Below are 16,144 nucleotides of genomic sequence, written 5' to 3'. Positions count from 1 at the left end.
CGTCTTTAACATATGAACTTACTTTGTTGTTGCAGGGGCTGGACAATGTGAGTTCTGGGGCACTGCGCCCCCTGACCTCGGATCTCAACACACCACGCATAGACAGCTACCGCTTTTCTATGGCCAATCTGGAGGGTGAGTACAGAGTATTGGTCATTATATCCATTAGTAATACAGATTGTTATGAATTCTGCATCAAATATAAGGCAGTGTGTTCGTGTGTGATTTGTCTTTAGTCACACATTTCAGTCTCTTATCCTGAACAAACCCTCTAAAGCACAGTGATTACTGAATGTAGCACGATTTTTAACTGAAAGGAAACAGTTCATGTGATTCTCAGAGTAAACCTCAGTTATTTCCATAAAAAACATTAATGTATTGGTCTTTGTAATGTGGATGTTGTGTGTTCTCTGTGAGAGAAATTAATTTTCATATTTCATATTATTTTGATGGACTTGTTGCTTTAAAGTGTTAATAAATCAGTCTTTCTGCAAGTCAGTAGTCTCCTTAAAAACCGTTTTCATTTGCAGACGGACTGCATTTTAGGCAGCATTACTATTTTTGTAATCTGCATAGTCCTAAGGTAAAGAGTGGTGGAGCTCTACCTCCATTCCCCCATATGTCTACATGGTGTGGTGCTTAATTAATCAAGCACAAGGGTGACTTTACATCACATTTTTTCTGATCAGCATATAAGACCCCATTTGGAATATGAACACAGAACAATCAAGTCAGTCTTTCATAATGAAGAAAACAGTTTTTTAAATATTACAAACACATTGCATCTTGTCATGGCTGGCTGCCCGAGAAGCCTTCATTGCAAAGTAACAAACTTTACCTAAAAAAATGAGATGAAGATTATTGTCTTATGGGATGCAGTGACATGTAGTCTTATAGGAATATACAAGTGTATCGGAGCAATGTACCGCCTCTGTCTTCAGGATCAGAGAGTAAGTCAGCAAACAGCAAACAGTGAAAACCAAGCATGGAGAAGTAGCATGGATATAAGTCAGGGTAGCAGCCCTTAAATGGCTTACTTTTTGACCCTGAGGATGGAAGCAGCGCCTATGGTATGTCTGTAAACTTCTACAAGACTACATAATGGAACATTCCAGAAGATAGGAATCTTTATAGTCACTGCTGTGAGAACCTCAAACCTCACAATTGAGAGCACATTTGTGATTGATTACAAATGTCCTGTGGTGGTGAGAAGCAGATGTATCTTTGTGCTGTTCTTGGATTGCCCTTCATAAACAGATTCACAAACACTCACACCTCACTTATAGAAGCCTTTGTTTTTAGACTCGCAAGATGTTGATCTGGATGCTATCTTGGGTGAGCTCTGTGCATTAGAAAACCAGTATGATGCTGCACTAACAGGTGGTACCGGTGGAAGGAACAATTCCCAGCATACAGGCTCCAAGAGGACTTCGGTACCCAATACAGGTTAGTATGCAGTATAGTAATCTCAGGCAGAAATGAAATTGCTACAGGCAGTTGATCTTACTGTGACTGACAACGCATTTTTAAGTCAACAACTGTATGCAAAACGGGAGCCGGGATAGCGCAGTCAGAATAGTGACTGGCTATGGGCTGGACAACCCAGAGGTCAGAGTTCAAGTCCCCATAGGGTCAAGAATTTTCACTTCTCCATCTTGTCCAGACCAGCCTTGGGGTCAACCCAACCTCATATACAACGGGTACCAGGGGCTCTTTCCCTGGGGGTAAAGCTTCCAGAGTGTGAAGCTGACCACTCATCTCCAACTAATGCTGAGGTCAAGAAAATGTAGATCTATACATCCACTCCCCACATACGCCATCATGGCGCAGTGCTTAATTGGTTAAGCACAGGGACAGCTTTACCTTCACCTAACGTGTGCAAAATACAAACATTAAAATACACAAAGCTGTGTTGAAATCAGTTGTCAGGTGTCAATGTGAAATATGTTCACAACTAAAAAGGACAAGATTATGGTGAATTCATGGGAAAGAAAAATTTTGAGGAATATGGATGGGCCCATTAACTGAGCAGGGGGTTTGGAGAATCAAAACTAACGAAGAACTGAGGAAATAACGTAAATATTCGTCTGGTAACAGACATTAAAAGGGGAAGGGTGGACTGCTTGGGGCATGTGATTATAATGAATCAAACAGGAGTGGCTTAGGAAGTTTTTTCAGATTAAGCCAGATGGCAGCAGAAGCAGTTGAGGAATGTTACACACTGCTATTCTACGTACACATATTAGAAAGAAATATACAGCAGATTTAAAAGTATTTGCTCCTATTGTGATAACATGAATACAATAAACTACTACAGAACCTGAGAATAAAGGGGTTGTTATGTATTATGCAGGGATGGACAGGGCAGGTCAGCATCAGTCACTGCTGCAGCAGCATCGGAGAACACACTCCCGTTCCAGCTCGGAGGGCAACCAAATGCTGAAGCTGGACCCCAGTGATACTGACCCACTAACAAAAAGTGAAGGAGGTAAAGCAGCAGTACAGAACATTCCACCACAATTACACTGGATGTCATCCGTTCCCTGACGGACATTACAGGAGATGAGGCCGCTCTGATCTTGTGATTACATCATATACTAGCAGAAATTTTTCGTTTTAATCCTTATTACCTATAACTGTGATTGAACCCAGAATCCTTTGCTAACAGCTAGATCACAGAAGCTGTAGACAAGTTTGAATTCAAGGGATTGTGGGTTTGATCCCAACTGTTGCTACTAGTTGCAAAAATGAAAGCAACATTTTATTAATGTGACAGCAACCAACAAATCGCTTGAAAATTACTTGAAACATTTTGTCCTGTTTACCAAACTTCATGTACTTAACACTATATAGTTACATTACTCATGATCCAGTTGTAACATCCAGCATTGAAATAGTATAAAATATAGGAGTTAAGTAGTTCTTCTGAACATTTTGCATGAAAATAATGACAACTGATCGCACACTGTTGTTGGCAGGTCCACATGCCAGTGGACTTAGTATTCCCTGCAACCAGCAAGTGTCCCCTCATGTCACCCAGCACCATTATGATTTTACTGTAGAGAGAGGGCTGCACCATAGCTCAAGCGGTTAGTCGCTGGCTTCCCACTGTGAAGGTCCGGGTTCAATCCTGGGTCTGGTCAGGTGGGATTTGTGGTGGACAAAGTGGCGCTGGGGCAGGTTTTCTCCGAATACTTCGGTTTCCCCTGCCAATCTTCATTCCACCAGTTGCTCCACAATCACTCTCACCTATCATCTGGAGCTGGTACAATAGGCCAGAAGTGGCCACAGAACAGGGGACTTAGTCCCACCCCACTAGCAGTAAAAAAAATTACTGTAGAGAGAGAAGATGGTATCGGAAGATTTTAACAATAAATATGTAATAAATCTGTAACTGGAACAAGTTATCTCAAGTTGAGCATCAAACATAAAAACCAGTGGTCAGAACTGATGTCGACATGAAGTTTTAAGTTAAAAATATGGAGTTGTAGATAATGGTTTGGTAAATATACATGTCATGGTCATAACTCTGGTTTCAGGTGTTCGGACAGATAGTCCAGACAATGATTCTGCTTTCTCGGATAATGTGTCCATGTTGTCAAGCGAGAGCTCTGCATCTAGTGGGGGCAGTGGAGGTCGCACCGATCCTGGTGGCAAAACCAACGGGCGCAATTTGGCACCTTCTCCCACACAGGTGATTAATAATTCCTGGTTAATTTGTGTTAATTAAGGTTTTCCTTTCCTTGACATTTCAACAGTTGTGACAGAGATGTACACATCTGGTTGTAGTGTGCGCCTCTCACTTGGCACACATCTGAGAGACAACAGCAGTAGACTACAGTAGCTTTTGAGTCCATCTTAACTGCTGCAGTCCTACTGGGATTTCATGATCTCTGACCCTACCTGCATGTGATATGGCAAGCCAAAAGAATGTGACACTGTAGTGAAATCTTCATTTGAGCACCAAAAAATGATATATATGGCTTCAAACCTCAGTTCAGTTAGATACAGCCAGGAGCATCAGAGTACTGGATCAGAACTCACAAGTATAATACAGGCCTACAACTGGTTATGGACAGAGCTGGCATGCGACTGTTGGCCAACGCTATATGGAGGCAGACAGCACTGAGTGACAAAGTATCATGAAATCTTACAGGACTGAAATTTAAATTTCTTATTATAGTCATCCAGCTTATAACACCATATTGTAGTTTGGTAAGTGAGTACCAACATTTCAGAGCAATATAATGCCTCCATTTCCAGGACTGAAAAGTTGAACCCCTGAAGATGGAAGCAGTATGTTTCTCCAGAACAAAAGTACCCATCTACCAGATTATTTTGCAACGCAGATGACAATAGTATGAATCTGTACTGTTAAAACCTCAAATCTTACTAGGTTTAAGTTTTCCTTACCAGATTTTAACCTGTGAGAAACACAGTGCTAAGACGTAGTCAGTTATGATGTAGACACAAAAGAGTAGATATGTTGATCAGTTTTAATGTGCTACCAAAAACCTGATGGAGGGCAAGCTGTATACTGTGAAACAACCATGAAAAGGCTACTGCTAAATTTCTGTGTTACCATCCCAGCTATCCTGATATTATTGAATTCTTCTAGTTCTGCATACTTACTACTCAGTTAACACAAAGCTGATACACAAAAAAGGCTGGTAATTCAGTGATTCTCTTGTTTAACAGTTGGAGTAAGCCAAGCAAGCAGTCTGTTACTTGCCTCTTTGCTTGGCTTACACTTCAAATCTGAAAATGGAGTGAATGAACATCTACCAGACTGTTGTCCCCTCCCAGAAGATAGTACTTTGCATAGTCATTACAATAGGAACCTCCAGTCTCACACTAAAATTAGCCAGTTGAGAGCCTTATTTAAAGGGATCAGAGTTATGGCAGATCTTCCTCCTCTACCTTCCTTTTGACAATCATAGCCACTGTCATGTGCTATAATTACTGTGACCAATGACTGCCCACAGATGGATGCAGCAAGTCGCGCTAAAGCAGAGAAGATCCGGATAGCCCTCGAGAAGATGAAGGAGGCAAGTGTCAAGAAGCTGTTCATCAAAGCATTCTCTGCTGATGGCAGCACAAAGAGCCTCTTGGTGGATGAGAAGATGACTTGTGCATATGTGACACGCCTCCTTGCAGACAAGAATCATGTGCATATGGACCCTAAATGGGGGATTGTCGAGCATCTGCCAGATCTCTATATGGGTAAGCCTGGAATGTTGGTATACATAGTTTTCTAGCTGTGGTAGTTGATCCTTCTGGCACTGGGAGAGATTATTCTCTGAGCATTTTGGCTTTCCCCTGCCAAATAATTGCCATGAGTTTTATTGCATGATACGAACAGAGCTATACAGCCATTCCCTCATATATCTTCATGGTTTAGTGCTTAAGCACATACACCTTTATCTTGTATGTATGTATGTGTGTAAGAGATGGACCATAAAATTCGGCCCTTGCACTGCGACCTTCAATGATTTATTGTGCTTCCCCTTTGGATTAACCCTTTATTGATCCTACACTTCGAATGAAATGTAGGACTTTATTTATGGGGCATCATAAAAGTCACTTGGTTCCATGAAAACTGACCCAGGCGACGAAATTTTGAGTAAGCTATGGCCTCACAATCACATAGGATATGTGTGGCTGATTCATCTTCCTGTAAGCACCTATCACAGGTTGGGTCATCTCTCAGCTCCAGTTCGAAAAGGTGTCCTTTAACATGGCAGTGTCCACACCTTTATCTTAGACGCACAGGCATCATGCCATAAGGCTGACTTTCTTTGTAAAATGAGAAGGGTGTGCTCAGAAATGTGTGTTATATTTGGACAAATACGGCAAATGTATTAATATTGCGTTTCACGGTTGATTGCTAGAACGAGTGTATGAGGACCACGAGCTGCTAGTTGAGAATCTCATGATGTGGACTCGAGACTCAAAGAACAAGCTCCTCTTTTTGGAGAGACCAGACAAAACTGAGCTGTTCTCTGCACCTGAGAACTTCCTGCTTAGCCATTCTGACCGTAGCAACACAGACTTCGATGACCATGCAAGGGCTATACTGCTTGAGGTAAAAAAAAAATAAAGTTAAGCTATCCCTGTACCAGGCCATGAAGGCCCATAGGGTTGTGAGACATTGATGGTCCCACGTTATCTAGACAATCGGCCCAAAGATGGCGGTAAGGTTGTCAGCCTTACGCACTGGCCGCACTTTACTCCCCGGGAAAATTATTTAATTAATTCCTGGTACTCATTTCTGTTAAAGTCTGAGTCAACCCCAGGGCCATAGTGCGGCTGGAAGGGTTAGGTCAATTGAAAAAAATCCAATGACCTCATCGGGACTTGAACCCATCCTCTTCCGGCTTGTAGCATAGCCCCTCAACATGGCATTCAATTCTAAAGGATTCTGTTAATAGTATACCTTATGCTTCTGTCCATTCTACATGAATGTTATTGTAAAACAAAAGCTCCTGATGCAAAGTACCGGTGACTAAGTGTCAAACTGTGTGTCCAGGAATTCTTCTCAAGCACCAGTGTGGGTGTTCCAGAGGTGGATGGTTCACTTTTTCTAAAGGCAGATTCGAAAAAAGGCTGGAAGAAACACCATTTTGTGCTTCGAGCCTCTGGGCTCTACTATTGGCCCAAGGAGAAGGCAAAGTCATCCAGAGACCTCGTCTGCCTTGCTACCTTCGATGTAAATCAGGTACTGTTACTGACAGAATTTTATATTGGGTGTCTGGGTCAAGAACTGTAAGGGAATTTGATTTCCATTTCCTCTGGTCCAATAAACCAGTCCAGAAAACCGAAATTAACGACCATGGGGATTTGTTGCACTGACCACGTGACACCCTCTATCCACTAAAGTTGACACTGGCTTTGCCGACAAGCAGCGGTCGATCAGTCAGTATAGTTCACTTGCGGACTCAAGCCACGGAGTTATTATTTTTTTTTTGTTCAATAAAACTTCATCTTTAAATGATCCTCAACTCAAACTTGAATCATTTTTGTAAATAATTGCTCATCGTACAAAAATTGGTACGTGACATGAAATAGAGATCTCCATAAGAAACTGTACTGTACTGCGTGACAGGAAGACCACACAAAATATTCTCGAGTAAAGTATATTTCTTGAACCTTGCTTATTTGGCTGTAACAATAGAAGTACAGCTATTGGTGGTGTAATGTTAGATTATAAACACTGTCACATGACAAATAATTGTGGGTTCCAGATTTGATGATTGGATGTCTCTTTTACGATTATAGTTGATTACAACAGCTCATGCATTGAACTCCTTCCTAAGTATATCTGTTTGCTGAGTCATTGCTTGGAAACACACCAACTCTTGAATCCTCAGTCCTCCATTATTGACAAATGCATGGCCTTTTACAAAATACCGGAGAATCCAATAGAGAGCTCCACCTCCAAGGGTTCCATCACTGTTGTTCATGTCTGTGTTATGCTGGATACACATGTAATACTGTGACAACCAAACTTGTCCAGCACCGGACATCTGTTCTCATTGACAGCATAATGCTTGGGAACGTGTTTAGCTAACCATTGCCTAGCAATGCATCACAATACTGTAAATGTATTTTACTGCTCTCTTGCATGATCACTCATGGTATATAACTTATAGATTATGTGAAGTGAGTTATCATATGCTTGACTACATGTTTTGACCTTTACAGATCTTTTAAAATTTAAATTTCACACTCCAGTAGGGATTGTATGCGTACAGATGCTCACTGTTTCTGTTTGTCTTGTGTTACATTCCTGATGTAATTTCTGAAGATTTATGTACAGGCATTGCTTGTGTAAGATGTTACAGTATGCTTACAAAGTATAAAGAACACAAGTGATTCTCAGATATATTGTAATATTACATGTTTTTATTTGGGGGACAGGTGTATTATGGTGTGGGGTGGCGCAAGAAATTTAAGTCGCCAACAGACTTCTGCTTTGCTATCAAACACCCAAGGCTGCAGCAACCGAAGTCCAGCAAGTACATAAAGTTCCTGTGTGCTGAGGACCAGGCCTCGCTTGACAGATGGGTCATGGGAATTCGCCTTGCCAAGGTCAGAAGCAAACTTACATTTCATGAAAATCATAGAAACAGTAGAAACCAAATATTTAACTTTTTTAATATCACAGAGAACCATTGGATATGATTGTGAGATAGTTCAGTCCAGTTGCTTATTTCCCTAGGATTTATTGTAATATATCCTCCCATATATTTCTCTAGCGGGTGGCAACTTTCCACTGGGCTCCCATGTTTTCCCATGTTATTTACATTTCAAACCTGCTGTGCCCTCCTTTATTTAACATTCTTGGCAATAATGTAAGACCTGTGCATATTATGACAAACTACAGGCACCTGCATTAGGGAAAGGATACTCTCTTGAAAATGTGTCTGTTCTGAAATTTTGTTGTGTGAACCCTAGTGTTCCATGGACTCCCATGTTGTAAGTGGAGGTGTGTTCCTATGGAAATTATTAGTCCACAGTTGTAATGAAAACTGGCTTCATGTATTTTTAGATTAACTACCCTGTTCTGAGAAAATAAAAAGTAGGTTTATGAGATCACTTTGCTGTCTGTATGAGTATGTGTATCCCACCTATTATCGCTAGACAGTTGGTGGATAAACATGTTCTCACAGCAAAGAATATGCAACAGTAAAAGAATTGTTGGATTCATCCATGTCATATCAAAGTAAAGTAGGTGTTTAGTTCTTCCCAGAACTTCTTGTTTTATTATGTAATTCATTTCTGTACTCCTTTAGGTATACTACTTGCACTTGCGCTATGTGGCCTCTTTCTGGATGTCTTCATCATGTTTTAACAGAATCAAAAATGTTATGGGAACAGGCGTACCTTTTATCCCTCCGTGTCGCTGTCTGTGCACCGGCTTGCCAGCAAGCAGTTACGTGTACTGCGATGTCATTGAAACATGAAGAAGTTCTTGTTAAATTTGTTGTTATTTCATATTTTATATTAAAAAAAATAACATATAATCCATTATCTCCGTGAGGGTAAAGTCATGGTCTGTACCATGAAGTTTATGGTCATGTTTTATAATTTCCATGAAGACAAAATTCCATAATGGGAGTAAAGTGTACTTCGTTATGCAATATCCTCCATAACCCACTCTCTTAATCCCACTTAGATTTAAATTTTTTTAGGCTTCATTTTCTAGCATTGGCAATTTAATTATACCAGACTTTACGGTCCAGTGGTTAGCAGCCCTGCTTCACATTTGGGACATCACATGTTCAGATATTGACATAGATAGTGTGACGTGGATGGCGCAACAGGAAGTAGGGGTCACGTGAACTCTGCGTTTCCACGAGTGATGTCACGTACCCCCACACCTATCATTACGCAATGTTCGGTAAACACCCTTGCCCGCAAGGCTGTGACGTCACGCAACAGGCGAGCCCGTGCAACAACTGTTGCTAGGCAATCGGTAAACACAACTAGGCAACAAGGAAGTGAGGTGGTTTCCCATTGTCCGGCTGAGGGTGTATAAGAGAACTACACTGCCTAAGGAGTCAGTTGAAATATAGCAGCAGTCGCGGAAAGAAGAATACCAGAACATGTGATTAGAAGTGATCGTGTGAGAAGGTATTGGGAGTGTGAAATACAGTGACCCTGGTATAGCTCCGTATTGTACTGTGAATAAGTGAAGACTAGTGAAGATAGAGTGAACAGATTATTGTGTAGGGTTTATAAATTGTGTAAACCCGCAACTGTGTTATAATTGATTGTAGTTAGGATTTGTAGGTTGTTAAATAAACCAATTAACAATCTGAATGGCATCTTTAGAGGCAAAACACATTACAATATCATTGACCTTTATTGTCATTTTTCTCAGTCCATCCATGCAAGTGCTTGGGTAGTTCCTTAAAATAGGCCACAACCACTTTCTTACACATTCTCTTCAATTCATGCTGTACGGTCGTCGTACCATTTGACGCGACACAACTTTTGGATCTAATAATGAACGTTTTCTCAAAGTGAAGAACCAGAAACTGATTCAAGTCCCAATAAGGATTTTCTGTTTTTTTTCTTGAGATGGTGTGTGCTAATATGATGATGTTTATTCTCTTGCAGCATGGACGGCAACTTCTTGACAGTTACCGCAGCCTAGTGGATGACCTAGCCCAGGAGGACCTGGACTTGTTAGCTCATGCACGGTCATGCTCTGTCAGCTCAATTGCAGGAGGGGGCATGGGCCAACCTGCGGGCACACCCTGCAGTCACAGCAGCTCAGAACCCGATCAAGACCAGGACCAGCTGCAGCCAGCTGTGGCAGTAACCCCAACATACAACCACAGCTTCCATGGCACGGTGGATGGGCTGCCAGGTAGGCACTTACCATTTTTAGATTTTGATTGCTAACTATAGGGATGTAACATGTTACTGTACCTCTCCAGTGCACCCAAATTAATTGAGATTTATTGATTTAATTTTGATTGGATTGATTTGTTAGATCGTTTCCTGCATTTCAGAGGAACATACTGCCTGGGCAGAACACTCTCTTACCCTGAAGATGTAGGCAGTATGTTGTTCCAAACCAGAGTACGCGGCATCATATCACAATAGATAGTAATCCTCACAATCACACTTATGAGAACCTGAAGTTTTGCTCATGTTATGACATGTGTGGGTGTGGAACTTCGTGCATCACCATAAGAGAAGAAAATAGGTTTGCGGCCTTATCTCTGCCCTGCCATTTGTCTGGTTGCAGTTCCTCCTGCATTTCCATTATTCATACAACAAAGTTTATAATAATATTGAAACTTCTTTGCAGGACCACGATTACGGCGGAGAGACTCATCCCGTAGCAGAGCTTCCAGTTCGAGTTCAAGTGGCTGTATGAGTGATGGAGGGGCACCTTCATCATGTTGTGAAGTGGCATTCGAATGTGACTTTCCCACAACTGGGACCATCAAACGCAAGCCGTCCATGAATCCCAAGTTGCCCCTTACATCCATCACGAGACAGCTCAAAGAGGTAACAAATTAAATATCAATTTTCTGTGAAGTAAAAATTTTGGCACCAAAACCTACTCAGTTTTAATTCCATCTCCAATACCCAGAATCAAAAAAATCTGTACTTGGTGTGCACATGGACAGGTGTACAAACATACAGAATGAAAACAAACTGGGAAATGTGCACACATCGCGGCTGGCATGTTCACTCTATTATTGTAAATTTTAAACATTTCTTTATTGAACTATCTCAAAAACCATAAGACTTAGAGAAACAGTGTATTTTTCATAAAATACATTTTATATTTCTCTACGATCTATTTTTAAGCATTTTTCACTCTGATAAATATTTAGCAGTCCCCCAAATTTGAATTTTGGCTCAGCCATTTCCCTGGTTTCATTCAGTCCATGCAGGCAAATGTCAGAAGAGAATCTTAAATTAGGCCACAACACCACTTCCTTTCACATCCTTTGAGTCCATTATTCACTATCAGCCAGTCATCTGATACTCTATAATCTGAGATACTTACAGTGTTGTTAAATAAACAATAAATAATAATAATAAACAGCTACTATCTACGTGTCTGTGGGCATTGCTGTTGGCCTTCAGAACTTCTTGTCTTTGTTCAGGTTGGTGAGACCGTTGTTGAGGGTTCATCTCCACCTGATACAGAGTCACGGAGTGGGACTCTCACTAGAAGTGGAACAAGGCAAAGCAGGCGTCGATCTTCAAACATTTCATCAGAGGAATCAGGAAGCAATTCCAGCACACTTAAGCGATGCCAAAACCATCACCGAGGGTCCAACTCTGGTTCCTCCTCCAATGCTTCTACCCCAATTAGGGAGCGTCCCTCAGAGCTCAGCCCTGTGGAATCCCCCGCAAGAGTGCCAGTAAGTGACGTGATTCAAAATGGCATCGAATTCACAGAGCCAGAATCCCTTGACTATGAGTCACAAGATGGAATAGAAGCTTCTGACTCATTGCCTCCACCACCCCCTGAGATGTTCCAGAGCACCCTCAGCCTGGACTCCCTTCCCCCACCTCCACTGCCATCAGAGCTGCCAGTGTACACGGATCTGGGTGGAAGTTCTCTGTCCCTCCTCTCTTTGCCTCCACCACCCAGTCCGTGCATCGACTCCACCACTATCCGCAAGCAACACAATCTACCACCACCCCACCAAGTAACCAAACTCCCCACTCCTCACTCATCAACATCATCTACTCCAACGAATGCTCTCTCACCTTCTACAACCCCCACTAGAACACGTCCCCTGTGCTTTTCTCCGCCTTCCAGTCCCAGGGCTTCCACAACCCCACGTGTGCCTCCAAAACCAACCCCCATCAGCTCCAGGCAGGGCTCCTTGTCCAGACAACAAAGTCTGGAAAGTGGAAGTTCATCACACTATGCCGTTCCTCCATATCTTGCGGAGCTGAAGGCTGGCTCACCCCTCATGGCTCGCAAAGCATGTGTCAACAGTGTGACAGGTTCTAGTCCAAAAAGTCCCATAAGTCCAGCCACCCCATCATCACCACCGCCACCACAGTCATGTGTTGCACCAAAGAGTCCAATCCTTTTGACTAAACATCGTACACGGACTGCCTCTAAAAAGATCTCATTTAACTTTACTCCTGAGGAGATAGGTGGGGAAAGTATTGGTGCAACTACCCCCTCATCTCCAACTTATGGAAGCAACAAGAAGCCTCTGCCACCCAAACGAAGTGAGAGCACAAGACTCAGCACCACGCCCAGTCCGAAGAGGCTCTCAGATGCAGATTCTACCCTCACACCACCCCCCAAGGACTTTCTGAAGGACCTGCAGCGTATCATGCGCAAAAAGTGGCAGGTGGCTCAGAAATGCAAGTTGGATTCATCCACAACACCTCACGAGGTTCTTGGTTTCCGGGATCCTCCTCCACCAGTTGCTGATTATCGTGAAACCAATGTGAGCAACTGGGTGCAGGAGCACTATGGCACAAGAGACAACCTCTATGAGAATGTCTACCTCGTCGGAGGCAGCCCCTCTGTTCAGGAGGTGACGTACACATCACAAAGTCAAACAATGCCACCTTCTGTAGACTACTACAGCAGGAATCAGGCCAACAGTGTTGCCATGGCAATAGCCAACAAGAAGAGGCCACCTCCACCTCCACCAAAGCGCAGCGAGACCACACAGTTGTCCACAGCACGGCTGCACTGACAGTACAAGCCGTGCTAGTCACTCTCATACAGACAATGCGGTCCCTAGTGTTGTACTTCTGTTCATGTGTGATGACTACTCAACAAATTTTTATGGTGCATTCATTTTTTTAAAGTACAATTATAATATAAATGTATTCTTATGTGTAAATAATTTTTTGGAAGATTAGTTATGGATGCTTCAATGGAATTTTTAAGTACAGTAATAGAGTGCAATTGCAGATATTTCGAGTGAATGAACGTTTCCTGTCCTCTAATTGTGTTCCCAGAGCCTAGAGCAAGGAATGAGAGTTTGTTCAGTGTTCCCATTGGGAGCAGTGAACAAGATGTTGAACAGAACATCTGAAACTGCATACTGTTCTGTGAGATTTGAGGATCTCATTGTGCTGAACATAAAGATTATTGTCTTATGGGACATGGCACTGTGTATTCAGGTAGATCACCACCTGTTGCCTCCACTTTCAGATTCTACTGAAATGCATGGTATCACATCCCAGATGACAGTAATATTAATAATGACTTCATTCGTTCTATGAATTTACAGTCAAGGAGATAGTTGTGAACAGTTTCCTAGATGTAGAGAAGGGATTGCAAACTCCAGGGGTAGCCCTCATAATGAAGCTGTATTGTTGGTACAGCTGAGACACAGTACTTTTCTGCGCTTAGATACTGAGTTCGTGTATAATATGAAATTTTTGTAGCGACTAAATTCGGTGAGGTCTTGAGTAATCATTTGATTCTCTACAAAGTTGAAGTCCAGTCTGACAATAATAATCTTTGTATCATAGGAGTTTTATTCCTTATTAATGTGGCTCATCATTTTAACATCATTAACTAATGTGACACTCTTCAAAATTTCAGTTTTTGCTGTTTATCGGTATGGTCATTCTCCATAGGAGTATTCGCTGCTATGAAGTCATGATGCCACACTTGCCTTTTCTCCCTGTATAACCAAGAAATATCCCTTCATGTAGTTAACGCTTTAAAGCACAGTGGTTACTGTTTCTACCGCCCACTTTAATATTAAGAAGTTGTGGATGTTGTTTATGTGTTCTGTACTTGGAACATAAAATAGTTATTTCTGAAAATGGCAGTAATCAGTTGGTCTTTGTATTGAAGAGACACTGTGTTTCTGTGAAATAGGAACTGAATGTTTAAATATTATTTAGATTAATTTCGTGCTTCAAAGGGTTAAGATAGCTTCATCCTGGTTTCTGTGAACACAGATATAATATCGCCCAGAGGGAGCTGGGACGGCTCAGTCAATATAGTGACCAGACTATGACCTAGATGTCGGGGGAATTAGGGCAGATATTTTCTCTCTTCTTCGCACCGTCTGGTACTGGGGCTTACCCAACCTCATATCCAATGGCTACCAGAGACTGTTCCTCTTCGGTATGAAGGTGACCACTCACTGCCATCTAGTGATGAGGTTGAAAATATGTGAAGCTTTACCTCCACTCATGGCCTGGTGCTTTATTAAGTACAAGAGATCTTTCTTGCCTCCTGTCTGGCCCAGTATGTGTCAGTGCTGTGTAACTGGGTTGTTATTTTGAGTACATACAAGTCTCTACTTTTAACACATTCACTCTTAGATACCAGTGCCATATATCCCACTAATGTGTATGTTATCAGAATATGTCTTCTCTAGAGATTAAAAATATTTTCATTTGACAGAATTGTTTATGTTCAACAGATGCCATGTAGTTGATAAAAACAGATGGCATATATAATCCATATTTCTCTAATACAGTGATGCTAAAATATGAACTAACTTAGTTGAAACAACTTGCAGATGATTGCTGAAGCTTGTAAATAAGGTTAGGAAAATATCATAAGTGATCTACACAATAAAGAGGCAACATAGTGATTGACTGCAAGAAGAGATCAAGAAGTTTTAATTGGGTGATTCCATATTTGCTTCCTTGATAATTTGTATAGCATTTAAGAAAGTGGGCAGTAATCTTCAGCAGAAAAATATGGACAAGTAAGATGATAATTCTTCTAGACTTTTAAGATTTGCAAGTGTGATATCATGACACATTTTTCAATATTGAACTATAATATTGCTTGTAAGAGGTGTGCTTTCAAGAACCATTATTATTAATGTCTCCAGAAATAAATTGTTTGTGGAAGAGCATACTCTGCTCAGTTGGCTGTACTGCTGTGGACAGTGTATTGATAGAACTAATTTTAGTTGCATTCAGAGCCCATGTGACAGTGAAAACACCAGGGACCAAAATTATTAAATAATGCTCTTATTTTGAGTTTGTGATTCCTCCCTCACAGTGAAAACTGATCATTTTAGGACAACTCCAAAAGTTCTGGAACAGGGAACCAATATTCTAGATGTCTAGAAACTGGGAGCTAGAAGCAAATGTTAAAGATGTGTATATTCACATTTATTGCAGTTGTCTTCATGATTTTGTACATTGACACTTGGTGTGTCTGTAATATTTAATTAATTAAATATAACTGTTGTTGAGAAAAACATAAAACGACAAACACGAGACCATATATACCTACTATTAACATTATAAAGTACGAGAGAAAACGCATTTATAAATTATACAAAGTGTAGTTGGTTGAGGCACTGTGCTTCAAGCCTGAGAGTCATGGGTTCGATTCCTAATGGGGGTCACTGGATTTTTCAATTGACCTAATCCTTCCAGCCACACTATGGTCCTGGGGTTTACTCAGCCTCTTAACAGAAATGAGTACCAGGAATCTTCCTGTGGGTAAAGGGTGGCCAGCACGTAAGTCTGACATCCTCACAGCCATCTGTGAGCGGATTGTCTAGGAAATGTGGGAGCCTCAACATCTCACAACCCTGTGGGCCTGCACAGCCTGTTACAGGGATAGCTTTACCTTTACCTTTTACAAATAATTTTAAATCACATTTGTAATGCAAAGGTATAGTGTTGTCCATGCCATGTAGTA

General features: G+C 41.4%; 1 protein-coding gene across 5 annotated transcripts in view; it reads left to right on the top strand.

The window, feature by feature from the left end:
• The window catches only part of LOC111865121 (ras-associated and pleckstrin homology domains-containing protein 1), a 107,649-nt gene extending 91,954 nt beyond the window's left edge, over positions 1–15,695 (top strand). For all 5 annotated transcript variants that reach the window (XM_023852868.2, XM_023852871.2, XM_023852872.2 and 2 more), the window contains 11 exons: positions 36–135; positions 1,303–1,446; positions 2,354–2,488; positions 3,540–3,694; positions 4,986–5,223; positions 5,892–6,085; positions 6,530–6,718; positions 7,921–8,091; positions 10,126–10,378; positions 10,826–11,028; positions 11,637–15,695. In XM_023852868.2, the coding sequence (XP_023708636.1) occupies positions 36–135; positions 1,303–1,446; positions 2,354–2,488; positions 3,540–3,694; positions 4,986–5,223; positions 5,892–6,085; positions 6,530–6,718; positions 7,921–8,091; positions 10,126–10,378; positions 10,826–11,028; positions 11,637–13,205 (3,351 nt within the window). In that variant the 3' untranslated portion in view covers positions 13,206–15,695. The remainder of the gene's footprint in view (positions 1–35; positions 136–1,302; positions 1,447–2,353; positions 2,489–3,539; positions 3,695–4,985; positions 5,224–5,891; positions 6,086–6,529; positions 6,719–7,920; positions 8,092–10,125; positions 10,379–10,825; positions 11,029–11,636) is intronic.
• The last annotated feature ends 449 nt before the right edge of the window (positions 15,696–16,144 follow it).

Source organism: Cryptotermes secundus, unplaced genomic scaffold (assembly GCF_002891405.2).
Source record: "Cryptotermes secundus unplaced genomic scaffold, Csec_1.0 scaffold2, whole genome shotgun sequence".
NCBI classification, from domain to species: Eukaryota; Metazoa; Arthropoda; class Insecta; order Blattodea; family Kalotermitidae; genus Cryptotermes; species Cryptotermes secundus.
Note: the sequence above shows the minus strand (reverse complement) of the source record. Positions and strands in the feature narration are given on the sequence as shown.